Below are 22,762 nucleotides of genomic sequence, written 5' to 3'. Positions count from 1 at the left end.
TTACAAAACAGGCTCTGAAAGCGCCCAGGATGGGCTGCATTGAGCAGTGTTCTGGGGTGTGAGGAGTGAGGCTCTCTCGGTTGCTGGGTTTGCAGGACTTCTTTCCTTGGGATGCAAGGAGTGAGAATATGGAGCTTTGGTCGTGGATTGCAGCATGTCATCTTGTCACGGTTATCCTTTGCGTTCAGCTTTGCCTCAGGCAAAAGCGGGCTTGAGAACATCACGTGCTGGGGAAAAAAAAATCTGAGTGGGGATTGGAGCTAATTGAGCCGGAGCGTTAAGGGCTCTCAGTCGTTGTAGGGTACTTTGGAGGGGGGAGGAGAGGATTTACTGCAGGGATTTTGATCTGTAGAACGTGAAGTGCCGGTCTGTAGCAATGGTGCGGTTCACGTCATGGGAACGTGATGAAGTAGAGGCTCTGGGTAAAATTAAAACTCACTTCATGTATCTGTAAATGAGAAGAGGTATCTGTTTTCATGCTTAGGTGAACTTGACGCACACAGATGTATGAAGCACAGTCTCCGGTGATTATTGTATTTTAATAGTAATTGAAAAACATGAAAAGAGTATAAATTGTGTTTCTTTATGACAAAACTGGATTATGCACAATCTGGAAGGAAATGATGTGCTCAGTAGGACGAAACCAAAGGACTGTCTGCTAATCTTTCAGCAAAAGCACTGACTCAAGTATGGTTTTCTAATCTTTTCTTCTTATTTGGGGATCGTTTCTCATTATCAGCACAAGAAGTTAAGCATTGCATTGATTATTTGAATATTTAAAGGCTGCATTGTGCATTGCTGCGAAGGCTGTGATCTTTAGAGGCACTGACAGCTTCCCCTCTGGCTATTAGCATGTCTGCTTTATGCAACACAAATGTCAACATCGCTGCTGCTCTAATTAGAGCAGTAGGTCAAACAGCATCTTTGTCTGTAGAGGAACGTCAGCCATTAGCCATGTAAAGAAGTCATCCTTTTGTTAAACTTGATTTATTGTGAAGGTATATTTTATCCTGTGACAACCTATGAAAGCTGATTTTAGAGTGGGGTATTTTTCCTTACTGAGCATAGCGTAACAGAGATACTATTCAGCTCTCTGCCTGAGCTGCAGGCAAAAACAGCAGAGAAATATAGTGCTTTCCCTTAAAAGTGTTCTGTGTTAACCTGATGCAAAACAAAATTGCCATGATCTTCCTCACTCATGTAGGCTGCTGGAGGCAGCAGTTTGGTTTTGCCTTTTCGGATTTGTTTTTAAGTAGAATTTAGCATAATTTCCATAATGCTAAATTTAAGACCGAGAAACCAGTGGTGCCCATCTTGAATGTCTGAAAAATCTGATTGCTGTTTACAGTTCATCCCATTTGTTTTTCTGACAATGTCTTTGATTGCTCCTCTTGCAATGCACTATGCATCTTGCTAACTGCAATTGCCTGTGCCATTATGGGAATAGACTGAAAACCATTTAAAACTAGACACTGGTGTTAGCATGTGAGTATGTTTCATTTCTGTGATTTTGGTTCTTGGTTGTTAAGTATTTAGTGAGCTTCTGGTGGAAAGTTTCAGAAATGAAGGGCTCTTCCTTAGTGTAAGTTATAGTCAAGTGAGCTAACCCAGACACGACCCACTGTGTGCTCTTTAATCCCACTGGCTGCCACATGGAAGGAGAGGGCCAGCAGTCAGCAGGAGGTCACGACTGTCTTTTCTCCTTAAGAAAAAGCCCTTTAAAGAACAGACCAGGACAGCCTGACAGTGTAAGGCTTGGGTCTGTTTTTTTGTGCTTCCTCTCTCCTGCCCTTTTCCCCTTCCCTACAAAGATAAGTGACCCCAGGTAGGTCAGGCTGGGCGCTGGTAGCTTCTTGCTGATGGCATATTCATGTTTGAATCTGCTCATTCACCTGTACTGTAGTGCATTCCTGGAGCACATGCAGAACATGTATATAGACCAACGATTCTTTACTAGTGGAAGAAGAGCTCATCCCTCCTTAAATACACTGGAGAGCTGAAGGTCCTGCAGACAGGAGATTTCCAGTTTTTGGAGAAGTTGTGCTTTTCTGCCATGGATTTTTTGTTGGTTTGTTTTGTTGTTGTAATTGTTTGTTTTAGATGTTTTCTCAGTGACTGTTGCTTTGCAGGAGATTAAGGCTGTTTATTCCCCCAGATAGAAGCTGCATTTTCAGATTTGCATTGCCCTGCTCTGAAGAAACCATGTTGCTGCTGCCAAACTAGCTGCAGCAGATCTGTGACCTGCAGGCTGCTCTCTAGTAGGCTGGAATTAAACCAGCCAACACTCTTCCAGCATAAATGTTGCTCCTGTAAAGAAGCTCAGACTTGTGAGAATATCAAGTGCCAAGTGTCCCATGGATTTTCCTTAGAAATCCCAGGCTTACTAGGAAAAACTAAGTGGAAAAACAACTAAATTAGGCTTAGTTTGTTATTTTTACTGCAGGACATGCCTATCAATTGATGTCTTTCACTTCTTGCTGAATTTAAGTGGAAGAATTTAGGAGTACTATCCCATTATTTTTTCCACCATAAGAATGCACACAACAAAGGCAACAAAAAACTGTAAATGAGAGGGATGAAATTATTGGTTATTGTGTCTTACGTGACAGACATGCAAGCATGTAACCAGTTTCTTAGTTTGTGTAAGCATTTTTGTTTGTATTGGCCTGGTTATAGGAAGAGCCCATGGGCTGTTCTGGCTCTTGGCTGATATATGCTCCTTGAGCCCAGCTGGGTTGGCTCTGCTGTTTTGGAAACTTCAGTCTGCACAGCTTACATTGAAGTCTGTGATGTTATCCACAGTGCTGTACTATGATTATTTCCCTGGTTATTTTCAGAAGGAAGCATGTTTCTCCTTCTCCTGCAGTGCAAGCTCTGACGCCGCTCCATGCCACACATCTCAGGGCACACCATGCTGCACACTGTGTTGCCCTTATTATTGTGAGCTGGGTGCTCATGAGAGCATCATGGTGATAAGCTGCCACAATTTTGCTTGAGGAACATTAACACTAGTCTGGTACCAAGGAACTGACTTTACTTTAAGCCAAATTATGTCAAAGCCTAATGGAACTTATGACATAAGAAGGTGATGATATAAATGTGAAAATTTATAAATGTACAGATGAAGAAAATGAAAGAAAATACAGATTTACAACTACTCCCCCCCCCTCCTCCCCCCTATACTCATATCACGCAGCCAGCCCCATTTGCGCTCTGTGTGGTGTTGTGGCCCATACAGAGCACTCTGCCTGTGAAACCTTATTGGCTCCATAGCTCTCCCTGCCCAGCAGATCTCCGTCGCTTCCTAGAATCCCCCAGGGTTTTTCTTTGTTGCAATTTATGACCCCCATCTTTCCTGAACCTCGTGCTCAGGGAGGTGGTGGAGTCACCATCCCTGGCAGTGTTCAAGAGGTGTCTGGATAGGGAGCTAGGAGATATGGCTTAGTGGTTTTCTGTAGGTATGGTAAAGGGAGGATGGTTGGACTAGATGATCTTGTAGGGCCTTTCCAACCTTGTGATTCTATGATTCACATCTGATGGCTCTGTAAGTTCACTCAGCACCAGCTAGCAAAACAAGCTTGGAGATCCCATAGGTTCCGTGTTCATTGTGTGCACACCTACAGCTACATGAGCCATGTTTTCATTGTTTTTGGAGGTTTTTGGTAAATACTTCAGTGCTTTTAGAATCCAAAGTCAGAGCTGGGTTGCAGTGAACGTGGAATACAGGTGAGTGAGGGTGCCTGCTTCACACATCACAGGCCAAGAGGGAGCCAACAGAGAAAGCAAGGCATAGAAAACATCGTGTATCATCAAGTTATGTTCTTATTCTCATTTTTTAAACTGTATGACCTTAACTCTAAGAAGCAGTGAAAGTGAGAGACAGAGCAATGAGGTACATGGCACACCCATTGATAGCTGTTGTATTTTTCTGTTCCTTATTTCTGGGGAAGCAGGGAGGAGTTGTTTAAATGCCACTGAAACCAACTTTTTTCTGTCTTTTTAATAATATTTCTAAAAAAAATACAGAATATATATATATATTAAAACAATATTAATAAATAATAAAATATAACAAATAATAGAAAATATTAATAATTACTAAGGGACCAGCAGTGCTGCACAGGTGACTGCCAAGATCTGGTAGCATCTGAAGACAGCAAGAAGTAGCATGGTAGGATGTGGGAGGTCCCTGCAGTCCTAAAGAGCCAAGTATCCATCAAGAACATGAGAGAGGGATAGGAAACAGCAAACAACAAAGAGTCTGCTCACTGCGTAAGACCAAGCTGGGAGCTGGAGACTGTTCCCTGAGCAGGCTACAAAACAGAGTGAGCAGGGAGTTTTATTTTCACATATTATGTCTTTCATAGGAGCGTTCCTCAAATCCACAGTCTGATTTCCAGCTGTGGTTGCATTATTAAGTAAATAAGGACCATTGTCTGGGTGTTGGAAGCCAGTCATCCTAAGCAGAAAGAGATGAGACAAGCAAGGAAGGCAGAAATACTGAAGAGAAAAGGCTCATGGTAAAAATGCAGACAGCACTTAGAAAAATGGTTCTTTGAAACTAATGCTCTCTAACCCAGTTCCACCGCCTGTCACGGGAATGCAGGCTGGATTTGAAAAAGGGTCTCAGAGGTCAGTGTTTTATCCATTAAGCTGTAACTGCCTAAACGGAGTATGCAGCCTCAGAGACAATTCAGTGCTCTGCCTGATCTGTATGCTGTTGGTGCTGCTGGAGTTGGTTTCAGCAGAGCAAACAGTGAGGACGATGCTGCCCATCTGATAACACCCTGATCAGAAAGTTTGTGAGGCGAGCTGGCTGCATGGGCCTTGGGTCTGGTAAGCTCTTCAGAGTGCAGAGAGAACTCGGTGCGGACCTAGCAGCAAAGAGATGTTGGGATATTTCTGAAGCTTTCCCCATTCCCTGTGTGCAGCTCTCCTTCTTGCAGTTTGTCGACTTGTGAGTGATTTTCAGTTCACTTTTTCAGTTTTTTGTTTTTTTTTTTCCTCCCCAAAATGTGGTGTCAGTTATGCAAAACAATAGTTCCGAACGTTCTGGTGCTGTCATAATAAAAGCAACGTGCTATTGCAAAGAGCACATCTCAGCATCACACGCTGTGTCGCACTCCCACGCAATGGCTCAAGGGCTGAAGTTTTATGTCAAAGTTTGGCTGGGGGAGGTTATCTTTTGACAAGTCTGTCTGGAGTGCTGACAAACAGGCTACGTGTTTTAGGCAGTAAATACACCAGAGAGCTATAAAATTAGACTTCTGAAAGAAAAAATATATATGTGTGTGTGTGTAGTTCCTGATATGAGGGAGAGGACAAGGCAGGGAACACAGGAGCTATAAAGAACTTTCATCCTGATGGTCTGTCACTGTGTTTGCTGCCATTTACCAAGTGTGGATTTGAAGTCAAAGGAATGTATATGGCCTTGTTTACAGCTCAGCACTGCAGGTTGGTTGAGTCTTTTATTTCTCAAGGCTATTCAATGTGATTTGATTTGATTTTTTTTTATTTTTTTTAATTCTACTTAAAGTTAACTCAAGGCAAATTCATTTCATCCGGCTCCTTTTATATTGCTTTCCAGATTGACAGAAGGACTGTAAATTCCTCATGTGCAAATTTTGGAATTTAACTGAAAATTAGCCGTAGATCTTTGATTTTCTTTTTTTTTTTCCTTAGCAACTTTCCAGTCATGATACATTTCACTGTGCTGGACACTGTTGCTTGGTAGAAACAAAGGATGCTGCTTCACCAGATCTTGGCATTTTACCGGAGCTGTTTCCTCTGGGTCTTAGAGGAAGGATCTGTGATCACTACTCTAGAAGACTCAGATGTCTTCCAAGTAGGGTATGTGCACGTCAGGAGCTGCACAAAGCAATCCATGGCTATGGGAAGAAAAGATGAGAACTTAAGTAGGATGTGTATGTAGTTTATAAATAAATATGCCATAGTAGCAGTGCGTGCTCAGAAGTTTTTTAGTAATAGAGGCACGCAATTGAGTTTGGAGGACACTATTCTAGTGACATTTTAACTCATTAGCTCTCATGGAAGTATCTTTGTCAGCACTAATTTGTGAAAATGGTCCCAAACCATAGGAACTTCTCCATGCTGTGAACGCAGGTAATTTCATGACGACTTGAAAGCCTGCAGGATTGAGGATGATCATTCTTCGTGGTCCAGATGCATCTTTTGTGATATCTTCCCAACTGTTTTTTTTTTTTGCACCTTGTGGCTTTGTTATAACAGAGGATTGCTTTCATAAGGTTTAACAAAATCAGCAACAGGGTACACGTAGCCAAAATGCTTACATTTACTGCCTGAAGTGCTTTCATTAGAAGGTGCATCCTGGATACTGTTACATATAAACATCCATTGTGAGAAATGATGTAAGGGTGGTTGTTAGGGGAAGCAGAGCACAAATCATGGGAGGGCAAGAATACTTCTGCCATTATTGGAAATAGTCTCTGATGTCCTCTAAGGAATCTTGTGCACTGCAAATAACGTGCAGCTATGGTTTAGAAAAATACACGGTCATCTTGTAAAATCCCAAGTGTTGCATGCAGAGGAATCTGGTGCACAAATGTGTTCAGGGATCCTGTTTCAATTTTGGCGCTCATCAAGTATTTTTATCTGCCAGGGATTGGGGACAAATCTTTGCCAAGAAATAATGGAAGAAGGGAAGGAGTTGGGAAGGGAAGAAGAAAGAAGGGGCCGCCAGGATAATTTTTGGTTTTCTCAAGCATTGTTAGTGGTTTTGGACAAGGGATTTGCTTACAGCATATCACTGATCACTAGCTCTCCTTTGGTTTATTTTTACTAAAAATAATCTGAAAATGGTTCTTCCTGTGAAATTTAGAAAAAAAAACCCAACAAAACACGTCATTTATTCCAGCAGGAAATACACAGATACTTCAGTAGTTCATTTATATTGGTGTGGGTTAGGGTCAGGGTTTTCCAGCAGCATCAGGAAGGATGGAGCAGGTCTCAAGTCACGCAAAGCCATCTCAGCATCCTGCTAAATAACGGACTCTGTAAGAGCTGCTGTAAGAGATGATAGGTGGAAGGAATGTGGATGCTCTGCTGCTGTGTGTGCCTACTCTTCAGAGCATTACATAGGAAAGAAAGATTCGGTGGGCTGGCATGGTGCTGCTGCGTGTGCCTTTTTCAGTCATCACTTCCTTATGTCTGTACAATTGCTATTTCCAGCCAACCCTATTCTGAGCAGCACAAATAGCAGAAACAAGCCTAGAAGCAAGGCCAGGTGTTCTTCAGCTTGGTGTTACTTCACCAAGTGGGGATAGCACTGAATAGCAGAGAAGGTTGGTATAAGAAAGGAGCAAATGCAAATTTTGAGCGAGAAGCTGCTGATCTCTTACTGAGACTGTTAAAAAGTTGGTATTTTCTGCTTCAAGTCCTAAGCCCAGGAATTTATATGACTTCCCCGGGAATTGGGAGCTAGGAAAAATAATGTATGTAGTTCACGTGGTCACTGATTAGGTCTGCTGAAACCTCTTGTAATAAATGATTTAGTAAAGTTGAAAGGAAAAGTGAAAGCTGAAAGTGAAAACATCTGCTGTGCAGCCAGTTTTGGGAGATAGCGTATGCCTGTGAACATAAACATGAGATTGTTTTCAACTGACTCCTAGTAAGTTTACATCAGCACTCAGACCATTGCTAGTGGCTTTTCAGATCAAGGCCATTGCTTTGCTTTAAAATAACAAGGTTACATAGAAAAGCTGGGTACACCCCTTGAAATCTGCAGGACTGAATGGGTTAAAATAGCCTGTGCTCTTTAATTCTCAGCTTCTGTTTGGAAAAGGCAGCAGGGAAATGGCAGCAGGGAGATGCCTGTGCTGCTGGCTGCGGGGGATTGCTGACACGGGAGAAGTGAAGGACACAGTCCTCCATGCCACTGGCAGACATGACACAGCATGGAAATGTTTGTTTAGTAGGGACTGTAAAATGTCCCAGGCACTCAAGTCCCTTAAGTACTTTCACATTTGAAGTGGAACTTTTTCTGGCAAACTTTGATCATATTAGATAAATTCCCCATGATACTATAATGCTCCATTTGTTATAATTGTGCTGATTTGAGGATGTGCAATTAGCTGACTCGGGCAAAAAAAGCATCGTGGATATCCTGCGAATGAAGTGGCAGTTTATTTCTCTCCATATGGTCTATAACTTGTTCCATGCTGCTTAACGTGGGGTCTGGGCTCACTGCCCATTGCTCATCACAGTTTATAGAGAAGAAAATGGAAGGCAGCCACAGAGTTAATTCTTTCCAATAGGGTTATTTGTTAATGCAATACCTTGGCTGTGCACATCAGGCTGAGTAGGCGGTCCCCTTGCAAGCAGGTGAGTCCAGAGATCTCCCTCTTCAAAGCAGAGGGCAGGAGAGGAAATTATCTTCGAAAAGGTCGCTGTGGGAATGAGTCAAGGTCTTCCTAGAAAGAAAAAATACAGCACCTTAAGTCTGTTATAACTTGTTGGGTCCTTTAAGGACTGGATGGTGTTTGTGCTTTTGTGTGCTTTGGTTGGTTGGTTGTGGTTTTTGTAGTTCTTTTTTTCTCCTTTTTTTTTTTTCCCTACCATATGTTTATTTATCACTGCTTGAATGGGTCTTTATTAGGGGTTTAGATCTTGTCCATTCTGGGTATATGGCAAAACTTCTTTGGACCTTGGTAGTGATGGGACTAAATCCTCAATCAGTAGACACTAAAAGACTCTCACTCATTAAAAAAGCATTCAGTGCAATTGCTTGCTAGCACCTTATGGCACATTTTTAACCCCTACAATACTAAATGAGTGTATTCTGGTTTCCTCTTCAGTGTTTCTTCTTGTCCTTCAAAATGAGCAGAGAGCACAAAAATAGAGATGTTAGAGAACAACAGCATATATTGACACAAATGGTTAAACATTCTGAGGACAAGGCATTTCTTCTTGTCTCATCAGCATGTTTAGTGGTTGCACATCCCAGTGTATGAGGAAATGTCATACATTCAAGGACCATTAACAGCTGTGAAATTAGTTTTGCAAATCAGAGTATATAGCTGCAGATTTTTATACGCTGTTGTTTAGGATTTCTGCATATATGCACACAGTCTTCTTGTGCCTGATGAAATTTGGGGGCGCAGTTTCAGTGTGAATTTTCACATTTCTTAATCGTGAACTTATTAAATGAAATGACATTTGCCATACGCAGAGTTTGCATTGTAATCAGCTGCCTTTTTGGAGCAGCACTGAATTAAAAATAAGAGAGATAGATACATTTCTGAAAAGTGATTTGGGCGGTGTGAAAAATATATTCATTAAGAGAAAGTATTTTCTTCATGTCTGTTATGGTTCTATTTTTGGATTATGACTCTAATAGACTTTCTGGAATATACAGCCAAGCACAACACATTCTGCAGTGCATCTTCTTTTCATTCTTAAAAGATTGGCTGGGTTTTGTATTTGGATGTGAGGCTTGAGACTGAGAGTCTCACCTTTCTGGGTTTGCACTGTAGCTCCAAGATCTGAACATACATAACGCTATTGTGACATACCAGTAACGTCACATTTGGTAATGCAGTTCTTCAGAAGAAAGCAACCTAGTCGTCTGTGGAATACAAAAGCCAGCAGACGTGCTTCTCAGAATCCTGTGGGAATATTCACATAATTGCAGCTAAAGCTTCGCTTCTGTGTTCAGGAATCCTGCTCTTCTCACCCAGATCTCAACACGTGACTGAAATAATCTGTTTACCCGGCATGCAGTCCTTCGTGAGGACTGGACAGAAACCAGCTACTGTGTCTTATTTTGTAATTTGTTCCAGGGTGCTGTTTCCTTCTAAGCACTCTCTAGTCCAAGGCATTTTAGCAATGCAGGCAAGTGATTAGAGCACTTCTGCTGGAATGCATGCTGTAGTGCTTAATGAAATTAATTTGGCTTATGGCGGGGCGCTGCAGGGCAGAGCTGAGTTTTGTCCTGCTCGCTGTCACTGCTTCCTGGCATGACTTTGGAGGTGGCTGCAGTGTCCCTGCTGTGAGGGTATGAGTATGTGGGGAGGGCTGGTTGTTTTCAGGTGTGCCCAGTTGTACCTGTGATCTGAAGAACCAAATCTTTGGGTGCCAATTATGCTAGCTCAGGAGCTAGCAGATGTTATTGTATTATGTGAAAGGAGAGTTATTTCTGCTTGGTTCAGCAGGAAACCCCTCCTGACAACTAAGTACTGTGTCCTTGCCAAAAATCAGTGGCTGTATCTATCCCAGACACACCAAAGAGAATTAAAAAGCTTCTCAGAGTTTTCCTTAGTCTAGCATCCTGCACCTGTGTGCCTAGAGCCAGCATGGCCAGACTGATCAATTGATTTAGCAGTTTGAGAACACAGTGGTTTGGAGATGGATTTTTTAGGTTATATTATAGAATCACAGCGTGGCTGAGGTTGGCAGGGTCCATCTGGTCTGACTCCTGATCAAGCAGGGACTCCAAGAGCAGGGTGCCCAAGATCAGATCTGGACAGCTTTGCCTAACGCAGCCAAGAATTCCAGTAGCCTTCTTAGCAGCATGTTGCTGACTTGGTGCCCTCCAGGACCCTGGGTACTTTTCTGCAGAGCTGTCTTCCTGCTGGGTGCCTCCCAATAGGTGCTGGTGCTTGGGGTTGTTCTTCCCTACATGCAGGACTCTGCACTTCTCCTTGCTGGACTTCTTTTCTAACACACGCAGTTGAGTTTGTTTGTGTAAACAGTACTTGGCAGTAATAGTCTAAGCAATGAATGAGCTGTACAGAGGAAGTGCCACTTGACTCCAAGTAAAGCCAAGTTTTAAAGTAATGAAAAGTGGGATGTATGAATGAGACGAGGCGTTGCTCAACAGCCAGATCTCAAAGGAGAAGGCATAGTATTAGGTAAACGGCTGCCAAATTGAAGCATCAGGAAAGTGGTAATAAAATGTTTTGTTAAGCAAAAAAATGCATTAAAAAACAACAATGACGACAAAACAAAGAGGAAAAAAAAAAAAGTATGAAAAAGACTTTGCTTGTATGTCAGAAAACACTCATTCTATTGCAACATTTCCAAATCAGATGAAAACTCAACTGCTCTCCTTAGTGCTCAGCAGGCACTGAGCCTTGGAGCTCTCCAGGGCTGGCTCATGGAGGAAGAAAGGCCCAAAGTCCTACACAGTTGCCACTGCCTTCCAGCTCGTCTTTGAAAGCTCTGTGGCCTGTGGTGTGCTAAGGAGACTAGGCTGCCATGTCAAACCTGCATGCTCCCAGTCGGTGGGCATACAGGCATAGGCACCTAAATAGTTGAGAAAGACATGGCTTTGTGCAATGATTGAGATCAGGGAGGTCGCTCTTAAGTATTGCACTTTTGGGAACTGGGTTCAAGTTAGGTAATACATTCCTTCCCTGTTTGTGTAACCTTCCCAGTTTGTGTAATGCTGCAGTGACACACAGCTGGCTGTGAGCCATCTGTCCCCCCTCATGCTGACCTGTATTGCACTCATGACAGCACATTTAATATCATCGGAGGAGAAATATTTTCTTGAGCAGTGTATGTTAAAAAAAATGAAGTTGAGGCAAAAGACAGCATTAATTCCTTTGTGAATGGAAATGACCAGCTTTTTTATGACTGAAGAATTATTTTGTTTTCTCTTGTTGTTTTCTGTCTTGTGTGTATTTCCCTTCTTTTCTGCTTGGATCTCCAGACAGAGGTGCTTGTGGTGGCCTGGAATTAGAAGGAGCAATTAGGAGCCCAGAATACCCAATGTTTTTCTTCTGCAGATGTTTGCATTTTTTATTTGCATAGCGTGTGTTTGTGCAGTCACGGATAACAGCTGATGCTTTTACACACATTAGAAGAATGTGTGAGCACACTGACATAAAGCAGAAGGCAAAATCATGGGGAAATGGGGAGAAAACCCTAGAATTTTCTTATTTGCAGCTAGAACATAGGAAGAACATACCATACCACTCTCCCGCTGTTTGTCTTGCACTAGTTCTCCCTCCGCTGTTATCACATCATGCCAGAACACACCCATAGCCTAAAGCCAAGCTGGAAGACTGGGAAGCATTTGCGGGGTATCCACATTTACTGCTTTTCCAGAGCAAGAAATGAGGAGAAAAAGGAAGCTGGGAGAAAGGATGTGCCTCAAATTTCTGCCACCCGAGTGGCAGCCTATCAAAATTGCTGCAGCTTTACCTTGGGAGAGGTAGCACTGAAGTATCAACTTACAGGAGGGCATGCAGTGCTTACATACTGCTTGGAGTAAATTTGTTCTTATTTCTAATGCTGGAGACTTCTCCAACATTTGGAGATTTCTCCTTCTGTAGGGTCGTTGATTGGTTAGCCTGTGCCAATTCCAACTGGCAGCAAGGACTAGGATGACGGCGGCCAGGGGACCCTGGGCTTGGTTCTGTACCATGCCCCCATCCCTGCTGTAAATGGATAGCAGCAGTTTGTCTGGGTCTTAGGTTTGTTTGCTTTCTTTCTTTTTCTTGGAGAGCAAACCTGTGCCTTGAGAAAATAATGAAATGTTTTTAACTGCTCCGCCGCCAATGAGGGAAAGGTGGTGCATCTAATCTTAATCTATACTGTTTGGACTTTTGTTCAATAAATCAGCTGAAAGAAATAGTTTGGGTTTTTTTATTCTTTTAAGTCCCTTCCCTGCCAAGCAGGCGTTACTTCCTGCCTGCCCTTTTGCTCTCTTGGTAACACTTCCCTTTCCTGTTTTCGTAATAAGACTTCACATAGACTCAGGTTGTCTCTCTGCCAAATCCGTGTTCAGCTGTGTAATCTGGTGAAATATTCTATTTGGGTGTAAACGCACGTGCCAGACTTGAGCATCTATTCTTCCAGGATTACCTGACCAGGTCTTCCTCAATGGCGGGCACGTAAGTACCTGGGCACTGTGCTCTGAATGGCATCAAGCTCACTTGTCAGAGTTAGCACTGGATGGAAAGTGTGTGTCATTGGAGATGCAGGAGGTCTGCATTGTGGTTATAGCTTTGCAGGGTAATTTATGATTTTATACAGTGGTAATTATGTTCGTATGGCAATGCTGTGTGCGTATGCAGCTGCTGGCAGTGAGGGAGAGGCTAGAACAGCCGAGTTGTCAGTGTGATTCCGGTGGCTCCAGAGGAGTTTTCGCAGGTTTATTTGTATTTCTTTGGAGGTTGAAGAGAAACTGTAGCTACATAATGCCAACTTCAGTGTGATGATCTGCTGTAGGTACTCATGAGTCCGCCTCTCCTGATTCATTAAGAATATCATCTTTAAAAGCTTTTATTTAAAGTATTAGTCTACTGAAACATGCATTTGGCTGTCTGGTGCATGAGAGTTTCAGTCATGGGTTTTCACTTGACAGTTTAGTCTTGGGTTTTGCATGATGTGTATTTTACAAGATTAGTTACTTCTTCTTTTTATTTCTGTAATTTAATGGTGAAGGGAAACGTTTTATATTAATAGCAAGCTGATCTAGTAAAGTTGTTGTTTTTACAGCTTTTGTCTGTGTGTTTACAGATAATTGGGTTCACTGTCTCTCCTCAGGGCATCCACTTGATCTTTTCTTTTAGGAGCATCTAAACATTTACTTGATAGTTATTTTTAGGAACTCCCAAAGTTTATCTTCAAGGTGGCTTGCAAAATTAGAGAGCGAACAACACTTCACTGCAGATGGAGATGCTGTGTGAATTAAAGCTTTAATGGAGCAGTGGGGTTTCTCTGTTCGAACACAGCACTGCTCCTGCCCTGTTGGAGTAGGAAGGTTGGCCGTAGCGCTGGGTATTGGGCTGCCTGGCAGTGCTGAGACTTCTCTCAATCACTACATTTCCGCTGTGAGGTACCTTTTGCACAGCGGTTATTTAAAAACTTTTTTAAGTGTTGAGTTGAGATACTGATGACTGGAGTTCCCCTTAGAATCATTATATCTCTTACGGTTCAGTGTGCAAAACATACCACATGACATCCAAATCTCAGCGCTATAAATGAAACAGATGCGCTGGCTTACAAGGGCACAAATCTGCAGCCAGCCTGCCAGCCCTAAATTTACCCCAATTGGCAGATCTGTTGTTTAAGTGTGATAGTGAACACTGAGAGGTCAGGGTTTTGTGTGGACTTCTGCAGTACTGAGCTGCTGTGCTGTGACAGAGGCATGTGAAGCACCCCTTCCATGCATTATCTTTCTGCATTCATTACTTATTATATCTTCCATCACCAAGAGCACTGAGGAGTGACAGATAACATCGTGGATTCTCTGGTCATGCCAGGGTTGCATGGATGTTTCCAGCTTTAGCAACTCATCTCTCAAAGCTCCAGCCTTGTGTGATCTGAGCGCCTCATGAGCTGGATTTTGGTTTCCATCTTAAGTGCCTGCGGTGAATATCGGCAGCAGTCACAGCACATGGCAATTCCCACTGGGTGTACCAGTACAGAAAAGGAGAACTTCAAATGAATGTCGCATTGTAGAACATAGTAGAACAATACTCCTCCTTGTGCAAGCAAATTCATCTTACTCTTGTTTTTGCTGTAGGTACCAGTATTTCAATGTTTTTTCTCTGTAAAACATGTATTTCTTTTGGAGGCATGTCATGACTTTATTTAACAGTGTCTTCTTGAGAGCTACATGTGAAGGAGGCTTTGTATGTGCTCAGTTTTCTTGCAATTGTTTAATATAACAATCTGGATGTCACTGAGAATCAGAAGCACCTCTGTGCATGAAGTCCCCCTGGGGTTGCGCCGTCCTTCAGTTTGATCAGTGGCTAAGTGCTCCTGCTTCACTCTGAACTTCGGTGCTCTAGGACAAGGGCAGGATGAACGATGGTGACATCGGATGTTCTGTGCTCGCAGAGGGAAGTAGACTTTGAAAAAGGAGGTCCCTAGCAAAGTTAGAGTGGAACTGACACTGTTACAGGAATGAGGCTCCCAGCAAGAAATGCAGTCATGAGCAAAGCCAGCAGAGAATCTCTGGTGAGAAGGCTGAGAGCCACCATGCCAAGGCAGGTTCTGTCTGCTAGGAGCTCAATCACTGGTATGGAGAATATGAACCTGGGTGACCTGACTGCTGTTCAGAGAGTCTCCTGTTTCTTTGTTGTTCTCTAAATCCTGTCACTAAACAGAAATGTCCACCTATTTCTTTGTTGTTGCAGAGGGAACTGCTGAAACACTTTCCCTGTTTCCAAACCATGATTTTGTTCATTCCAGTAAAACTGACAAAAGTCTTTTCAGCAAATTAGGCCACTGGAGTTTGCAGCAGACTTTTAGTGCTGCAGGACCACAAACTTGCTTGCTAATTCTGAGGTTAACACAGATATGTATCACACAGACCACACATCTACGTATACAGGATTTTTATTTACGTTAGCTGTTTTAAAGGTAATGTTGAGATATTTCGGTCATTATCTTAATTCAGCATCCATTTCTCACACGTCAGGTTTAGCCACACAGCTTTCTGTGGACAGACTCAGTGCAGAAGTGGAGCGAGATGTGTGAAATAGCCTGTGAGTCAGCTTGCACGTTCTGAGTGCTGAGGGTTAGTTCCCAGATAAGATGAGACTTGGGCAAAGCCATATTAACAATTACAGATGATCAGATCAGTCCAAAGTAATGTGAAATGATCTGTTATTTAAACAAGAAAGGTTGGATGCAAATAGATGGGAAAAAAGAAATTAAAAATAAGGTAAATGTTTGCAAAAGTTGTTTGTATTTGCTCAGAGTACCAGAAGACAGCTTGGTTGAAGGGGAGAAAACTGAAAGCAGCTTGAAACATAATGTGTTAATAATAGTAGGGAAATCATGGTTGATTTTTGGTCAATTTCTGCCCTAGTGCTGCATGACCTCTCATGTTTTTCTTAGTTTGGGATGTGAGAGACAAACGTTGGAGAGCCTTCAAGGCCTCTTTTGAAGGCTTGCTGTCCATCATCATGGTTTACTCCCTTTATTCTACTTTATTTTCTATTCTGGTTCTTTTGTGGTTCCGTTCTGAGCTTTTTTCTTTCATATTTGGATAGCTCACTGGCCTAGGCAAGATGAAGGTGTTTCCTCCATCCATGTTTCCCCCAATCCCAACTTCTACTGTCATTTCTGGCGTTTCATGCCCTGTCATTTTTTCTCCTCCTGCTTAATTACTTTCAGTCAACCAGTTTATGTCAAGCTGCTTCATTAAGGACAATTAATAATAATACACAAAAAGGGCTCCCAGTATTACCTTATCAATACTCCTTTGTAGCTCTTTTTTGGCTATAAGTCCTTGTTTATCATAAGTTTACTAAAACCCAGAAAGAAGAGGGCTGCATTTTTCAATTTCTGCACAGATGGAAGAGGAGAAACATTTGTGGATGAAACCACCTGCATTGCAGCACTGGTTGAAAGTGCAGCTTCATTGATACCCTTAACTGCCCTACAAGTGCAGTTGGTCTCTGTACCTTGAATGGTACCTTACAGCTGGAAGTGACTCATTCAGGGAGGAAAGTGTTGCTGACACTACAGCTAGTGAAGTGAGTAGGATGCTCCAGATCTGCTTTGTCAGTCCAAGCAAGCCATACATGAGATGCAATTATAGCTTTTCAACACATTTAATTACCTGTGGTGGAAACCCAGGTGGAGAAGTCTGCTTGTGTGTTGATGTAACATAAAAAATCAATAGGAGAATGTGTAATATTTGGAATAATATGTGGAATACAATGAATCTTTTCCAAGACTTACCCACTTATTCAGTAAATTGTGTGTGAATTCTTAGGAAAACAGGGCAATTTCTAGAATCATGACTTAGTGTATAAATGCTGATGCCTGCTAAACTCTTCTCACAGAGAAAGAATTTGACTATGTACAAGAGTACAACTAAGACCTCAACTGTTACCTGTTTTATGTAGTTGACATAAGTATCAGTGGAGTATGGTCAAAAAAATAACAGTTTTTTTTGCTGGAGCCTTGTGAAACCAATGTAGTTTGGTTCATATGTAAAATTATGCAATCTACAGGGCGCAATAGAAATCTTCTAACTGACCTTTATAAGAGTTACACTGTACATTTTCTGAATGATTTTCAGGGAAGCCCCTTAAAGCAGCAGTAGGACAGTTGTACTTTTAATGGGTAGGATGAGACCTCGGGCAGGAAGAGTTACACCTCCATTTAGGGTGAAATAGCAACCTAGCAATGCATCCCTGGAGGCATTTTAGGTTTTGAAGGACTGATGAATTGTTTTGCAGGAAAGGATTCCCCTTGTGCTGCACTTGTTTTATGTTCCTTTCTGTTATTTCACTGGAGGCCAGATAACTGGCTTAATCCTGTTTCCATTTAAATGAATGATGAAAAACTTCCTTGACTGCAGGGAGAGCAGGAATTGAGCTTGCTGTGTTGCTTTATGTTACAGTAACAATTGGCTGTCATGCATTAAATATTGCTCTTGGGGCCTACATCTGTATTTCTGTCATGGGTTTGTAGAGGATGTTTTTGTTGCAGTTATTAATAGCAGCAAACTCTGAAGGCGAAGTTGCTTTGTGCATTGGAATCTGAATCCGGCATGATGAGCAATGCCACAATAAGGCCTTCATGTCTGTATGTTTAGCTGTGTTTTCTTTGTGGTAAGTATGGATCAGTAATTAAGAAAATTTGTCTCATTAAGGAGACCATGGCAATTGTGGGGTCCAAAGTTCATCTCACATGCAAGCACTCCAGACTTGCTGCGGTGAAACTAGTGCCATGTTCTTGCTTCCTTTAGTACAGGCTTGTAGCAACCAGCAAGGCTTGAGGAGCAGGAGCTGATGTCACACCAAGAGTTACCCTCCAGGCATAGGTTTTTCTGGGACCCCACAGGCTTACTGGATAGGTGATGCTTCATATGCTCTAGAGCTGGAGGTGTCACGAACCACCCTGTAGCAGGGACAGGTGGGACCCATCCAGCCATAGCACTGTATTGGATATTATTCGTAGCCATCCCACTTCTGTGTGGCAGAGATAATGCAGACTTCTTGCTTTTTTACTAGTACATCACTCTATCTTCCTCCACATCTGTGGAACCAAGGCAAGGTGACAATCCCCTCCTCCTGCCAGCCTGAGGCTCTTGCACCAGTTGGAGGATTAGAGAGGCTGGAGCAAGATCTAAATCCCTCAGCTGTTAGTGTCAGATGCACGGGGAAGCTGCTACATGACATTAGCTTGCCTTAAACAAAGTGATGGTGAGGTGTCTGCTGGGTAAGTACATGAGTGAGGGTGCAGGACTTCTTCAGGTATCTCACACAGCAAAGCATCAGCAGCTCATGGATGAGCTTCTTCTTATAATTCTAATTAAATACAATGTTCAGTCTTTCTGATCTGAATATTTTACAGACTTATTTTTACACTTTGGTCTGAATTGTCATAGAATAATAGACTGTCCTGAGCTGGAAGGGACTACAAGCATCTTCAGCTCCAACACCTGGTTTCTTACCTTGGTCTTCACAGACAATGTCTGATGGCATCATTGTTCCCTCTGTAAACTCTGCGAAGAGCATTCAGAGTCTTGCCCACAGCATAGAGGAGGTCAATGGAGGCTGAGAGAAGTGACCAACACAATGAGCCAAACATCAATAGGCTTTAATTCACAGAAATCACATCTGCCTTGGAAGTCTTTCTGAGATCTATGGATAAGAAAAGACTGAAAATTGCTGTTGTAATCTACCCAGACCCTCTTAATAACCAGAGCAGTGTGTTCCCTTTCATTAAAGTGATGGCAGTGATAGAGTTGAGTGGTGCTCCATTTGCCCCAGTTAGTTTAGTTTACAAGTGGTGCCACTTGGTGCAGTGATATGGCTCAGCACCAGCTGAGAGCTTCGCCTGTATTTGTTTGGGTGAAAGTGAAGCATCACTGAAAGAAAATCAAGCCAAAGAAGTCTATGTAAGAAGGGGAGAAAAAAAAATAGGATTATCATTTGATATTGAATTGCTGACAATTATTTAATATGGTTTGGGCTGAGGAAAGGAGGTTTGCATAAATGTATATAGATCTGAAGTTAATAGGGTGTCCATGAACCTAAAACTTTTGTGGGACTTAAATCCTAAGGGTTTTATTTAATCCTACCCTTAATCCTAAGGGTTTTATTTATTTATTTATTTATTATGTGCATTTGTTGAAAAATCCTGTTATGTTCAAAGGTCTCAGATCTTCACCATTTGGAGGGCTCATTTTTACTTGGTGTAACTCGTAATGTCTTCCAGTATAAGAAAAGTGGCTGGGATTTCAGAAGACTGGGAATCAAAACTGCTGCTGCCATTCCAGAAGTATCACAAATGGTGTCTTTAAAGTGCTTCGACCCGTACTGAACTGTCACATCAGCAGTACTTGCAGTGGAATTTCTTTCACACGGAAACTGTGTTTTAGCATGGAGGCTTGTATTAGTCACTAATGCACAAGCAATAGGTAAAGAAATGATGAACTACTGTGAGGCTACAGAACAAAACCAGCTCTCTATTAATACTCTATCAAATAACACTTACCTACAGTGACACTGAAATACAAAATTCTGTGAAGTTCCCTCCCTGTTTTCATTGCTATTAAAGTGAAGGAGAAAAGAGTTCCAATGCAATTTGCACTTCGTATTCTGGGATGTATCAGTGCTTCACCAGGTCCGAGCACTAGGTGTTAGCTGGATTAACGTCATTGATTTTTTCAGTTTACCTAACATGGCTTATGGTTCAAAGTCTGCTTGCTTCCAGTTTTGAATGTGTAACTCAGCATCGCGTGCCATGTTTTTGTCATGAAGCTGTAAACTATTAGTCAGTTTTCATGGAAATCTGAAAGTCTTTGCTTGCCAGTAGGTATATAAAAAGAAATGGAGCATTCATACTGTTGGACGGCTCATAAAATTGGTGTGCTACCAGTTGTTCCTCAGGGCCTAATATTTCTACATAAAGCACTAGATCGGTTCAGCAACATACTGGAGGGTTGGTTTTGGCTGTTTTTTTTTTAAGTGTATGAACGCAGACATGCAAGCTTTAATTTAACTATCAAATTGTATCCAAAGGATTATCAGACTTGTTACAAAACATTTTAAGCGGTTCAGGTAATTTCTCTTGTTTTCCCTTCCTTGAGATGTTTTTGATAGTGGGCAACAAATTCACTGATTTTTCTCATGTTTTAATCTTCTATTTTTCTTTCTTTCTTTCCAGTGAACAGAGTATTTGCCAAGCCCGGGCTTCAGTTATGGTCTATGACGATACCAGTAAGAAATGGGTGCCAATCAAACCTGGACAGCAGGGGTTCAGCAGAATCAACATATATCACAACACGGCCACAAACACCTTCAGGGTTGTTGGAGTTAAACTACAAGATCAACAAGTGAGTAACTGCATTAAGCTTCCTGTACATGTACCTTTGGTCTCTTTAAGATACCATCAGTTTTGTAGTTAGCAGTTGTATGGTTCGTGCAGTCTAGCAACATTTCCTGCTCTTTGCAAGGTGCCCGTGAGCTCATTTACTCAAGACATTCATATTATGCATGATTTGGGGGATGCAGAATGTGTCGTGATTTATTACTGTTTATTTGCAAAAAGAACTTTTGATGAATGTGAGAGAGATTTTAACTTTTTTTTTTTTTTTTTTCACCTACATTTTTCCTTGGGAAATTAGTTTTATTTTGTTGTGCAGGCTTTGCTCTCTATTTACTTTTTGCTTATTTTTGCTACTGGATCTGCCATCTCCTAAAGCATACTTACTACATTGCCATGAGAAACAATTGGTGCTTGCTAATGCATTTTGAAGCACTGGATGTGTGCTGTGATCTGATTTATGGCAAGCTAAGCCTGCAGTACCTCTCTGGGTATTAACAGAGTTAGGTGGGATTTAGATAAGCACAAGTGGAATTGGAGCCTCCTGGGCTGCCACAGCCCAGTGACTACCTTGCTCTTGAGTGCACCAGGCTGTGCATGCCATCAGAAGCACCACATGTCACAGTTAGACCCAAAATAACAAAAATTTGTCTGTGTAGAGTGGCAATGCTATATGGTAATCCTATATTGGCATTTTAGAGCAGAAGTCTGGGAGCTGAGGACTCCCAGTCTGCCTGGGCTGCCCCATCCCATGCTCACTTCGTGCTGTCCCACCAGAGGGAATGAAGGCAGCCAGCACTGCCACCTCCCACATGCCAAAATGTTAAGTTGATCTGCTTGTGATTTTCTCAGTAATTACTAATTTTTAGCTCTTAGTTCTTAGCTTCTTGCAGCACGTTTTTCAAACATCTGCAATGTCTTTTGCTTCTGTATTTATCATTCTCAGTAAAGCAAAAGCAACATATTAATGAAGCTCCACGTTAAAAAGAGAAAATATTTTTGAAAACGAATGAAACGCAGTGGCTGCTTAGTCACTTTTGAGAATAAGTGCTGCAGCAGGGCATGCTGGATGTTTGTTTTGTGCAGCCAGCTGGTGAACGTAAATGGCATTCATGTGAGCACAATCTAAGATGCATCTGAATAGTTGGCATAAAACAAGCAAATATCATAAAATCTATCTATCTATCCGTATATATGGGAGACTTGGTGTGCCAGAGGTCTCTGTCTCACTATATAATTTATAATGTAGGATGTACTCAAAATTCAAAACCTGATCTGTATTTTAAACGTGTTTTAGATCAACTGTGATGTTCTATTTGCCCGCAAGTTTTCCTGCTTATGCAACATAAAAATCTCAAGTCAGAAGGAAACAGATATAAAAATACACTTTTCTAGAGCATGAAGACTAAAAATCCTCCCTCTATACAAACAAAATGTACAGGCTACGTTAGTCACTTAAAACTGTCTAAAAGAAAATACCTTCAGCGTGATTATAAAAAGACAGTATCACGAAGACAGCAAATGTTCTGAAAGCCTCCGATTCTGCATTTCATATTATTACCTGTGTCTCACAGGGAGCCATAAGCTTGCTTGACTTGCTAAGTAGTTGAATCCAATGAGAACAAAAATGAATTTCAGTTAAAATAATTCCCTGTACATGCCATTTCAAGCTTGCTCTCAGGTTGCGCTAAGTCATGTTGGAAGGGAGGCTTTATTAAAACACTGCTGCTTTGCAAGAGCAATGTTGAGATTACGTGAGATCTGGCATAAAATGAAGGCGTGCAGATTTCCAGAAGTTGAGAAAGTATTTCAAAGTTTGTAACACAATGACACCACATAGGAACGACTTCAAATTGTATTTCATTCTGTTGTAAGTTTTACTGCATACTGTCATCTCCACAACTTCACCCTTTGCCTGCCTTTAACATTACTCTTTTAATGTGTGTTTCTTCTTACTTCATCTTCAATAATCTCTCTCTTTAATTTTCATCCTCTTTTTCATTTAAGGCATCTTCTGTAGGTTCCTTTCGTTGTCTTTCTCCGGGTGCTTTTCCTAACCCTTTTCTGGTGCATGTCTTAGTGTTTACATGACTCTCTTCCCATTCCACTTGCTTTGTTTGTGTTTGCCTCGCTCTCTAACAGGCAGTATCTAAAAAGCTCATTGCAAAGAACATAAGGTTTTTAGAATGACAGAACTGCAGTTTTGTTCTCACCACTGACTGCTCCATCTCATGCATCTGGGTGCTGAGCTTGTTGAGTGCAGCAGCGCTGAGCTGCAGACAGAAAGTCAATGAATTCTCCTTTCTGCTCTGCACAGACTCACGCTGACATGTGCAATAGTCTTCAGAAAAGCCAAAGTGGCTTTTTAAAGCTTTGGAGTAGCCACAGAGGCCAGGGCTGTTTTGTAGCAAAGGCCAGATCAGAAATGCAACCACTTGGTGACAGGGGCTTTAATGTCTTCATGCAACCTCCATTC

General features: G+C 41.9%; 1 protein-coding gene across 7 annotated transcripts in view; it reads left to right on the top strand.

Annotated features, from left to right (window-relative positions):
• The window catches only part of EVL (Enah/Vasp-like), a 126,312-nt gene that overhangs the window by 47,350 nt on the left and 56,200 nt on the right, over positions 1-22,762 (top strand). For 6 of the 7 annotated variants that reach the window (XM_072337694.1, XM_072337698.1, XM_072337695.1 and 3 more), the window contains exon 2: positions 20,128-20,296. In XM_072337694.1, the coding sequence (XP_072193795.1) occupies positions 20,128-20,296 (169 nt within the window). Of the gene's footprint in view, positions 1-12,719; positions 12,879-20,127; positions 20,297-22,762 lie in introns of those variants that run through there. The other variant, XM_072337693.1, reaches the window with a different exon arrangement.

Source organism: Excalfactoria chinensis, chromosome 5, assembly GCF_039878825.1.
Source record: "Excalfactoria chinensis isolate bCotChi1 chromosome 5, bCotChi1.hap2, whole genome shotgun sequence".
NCBI lineage: Eukaryota > Metazoa > Chordata > Aves > Galliformes > Phasianidae > Excalfactoria > Excalfactoria chinensis.
Note: the sequence above shows the minus strand (reverse complement) of the source record. Positions and strands in the feature narration are given on the sequence as shown.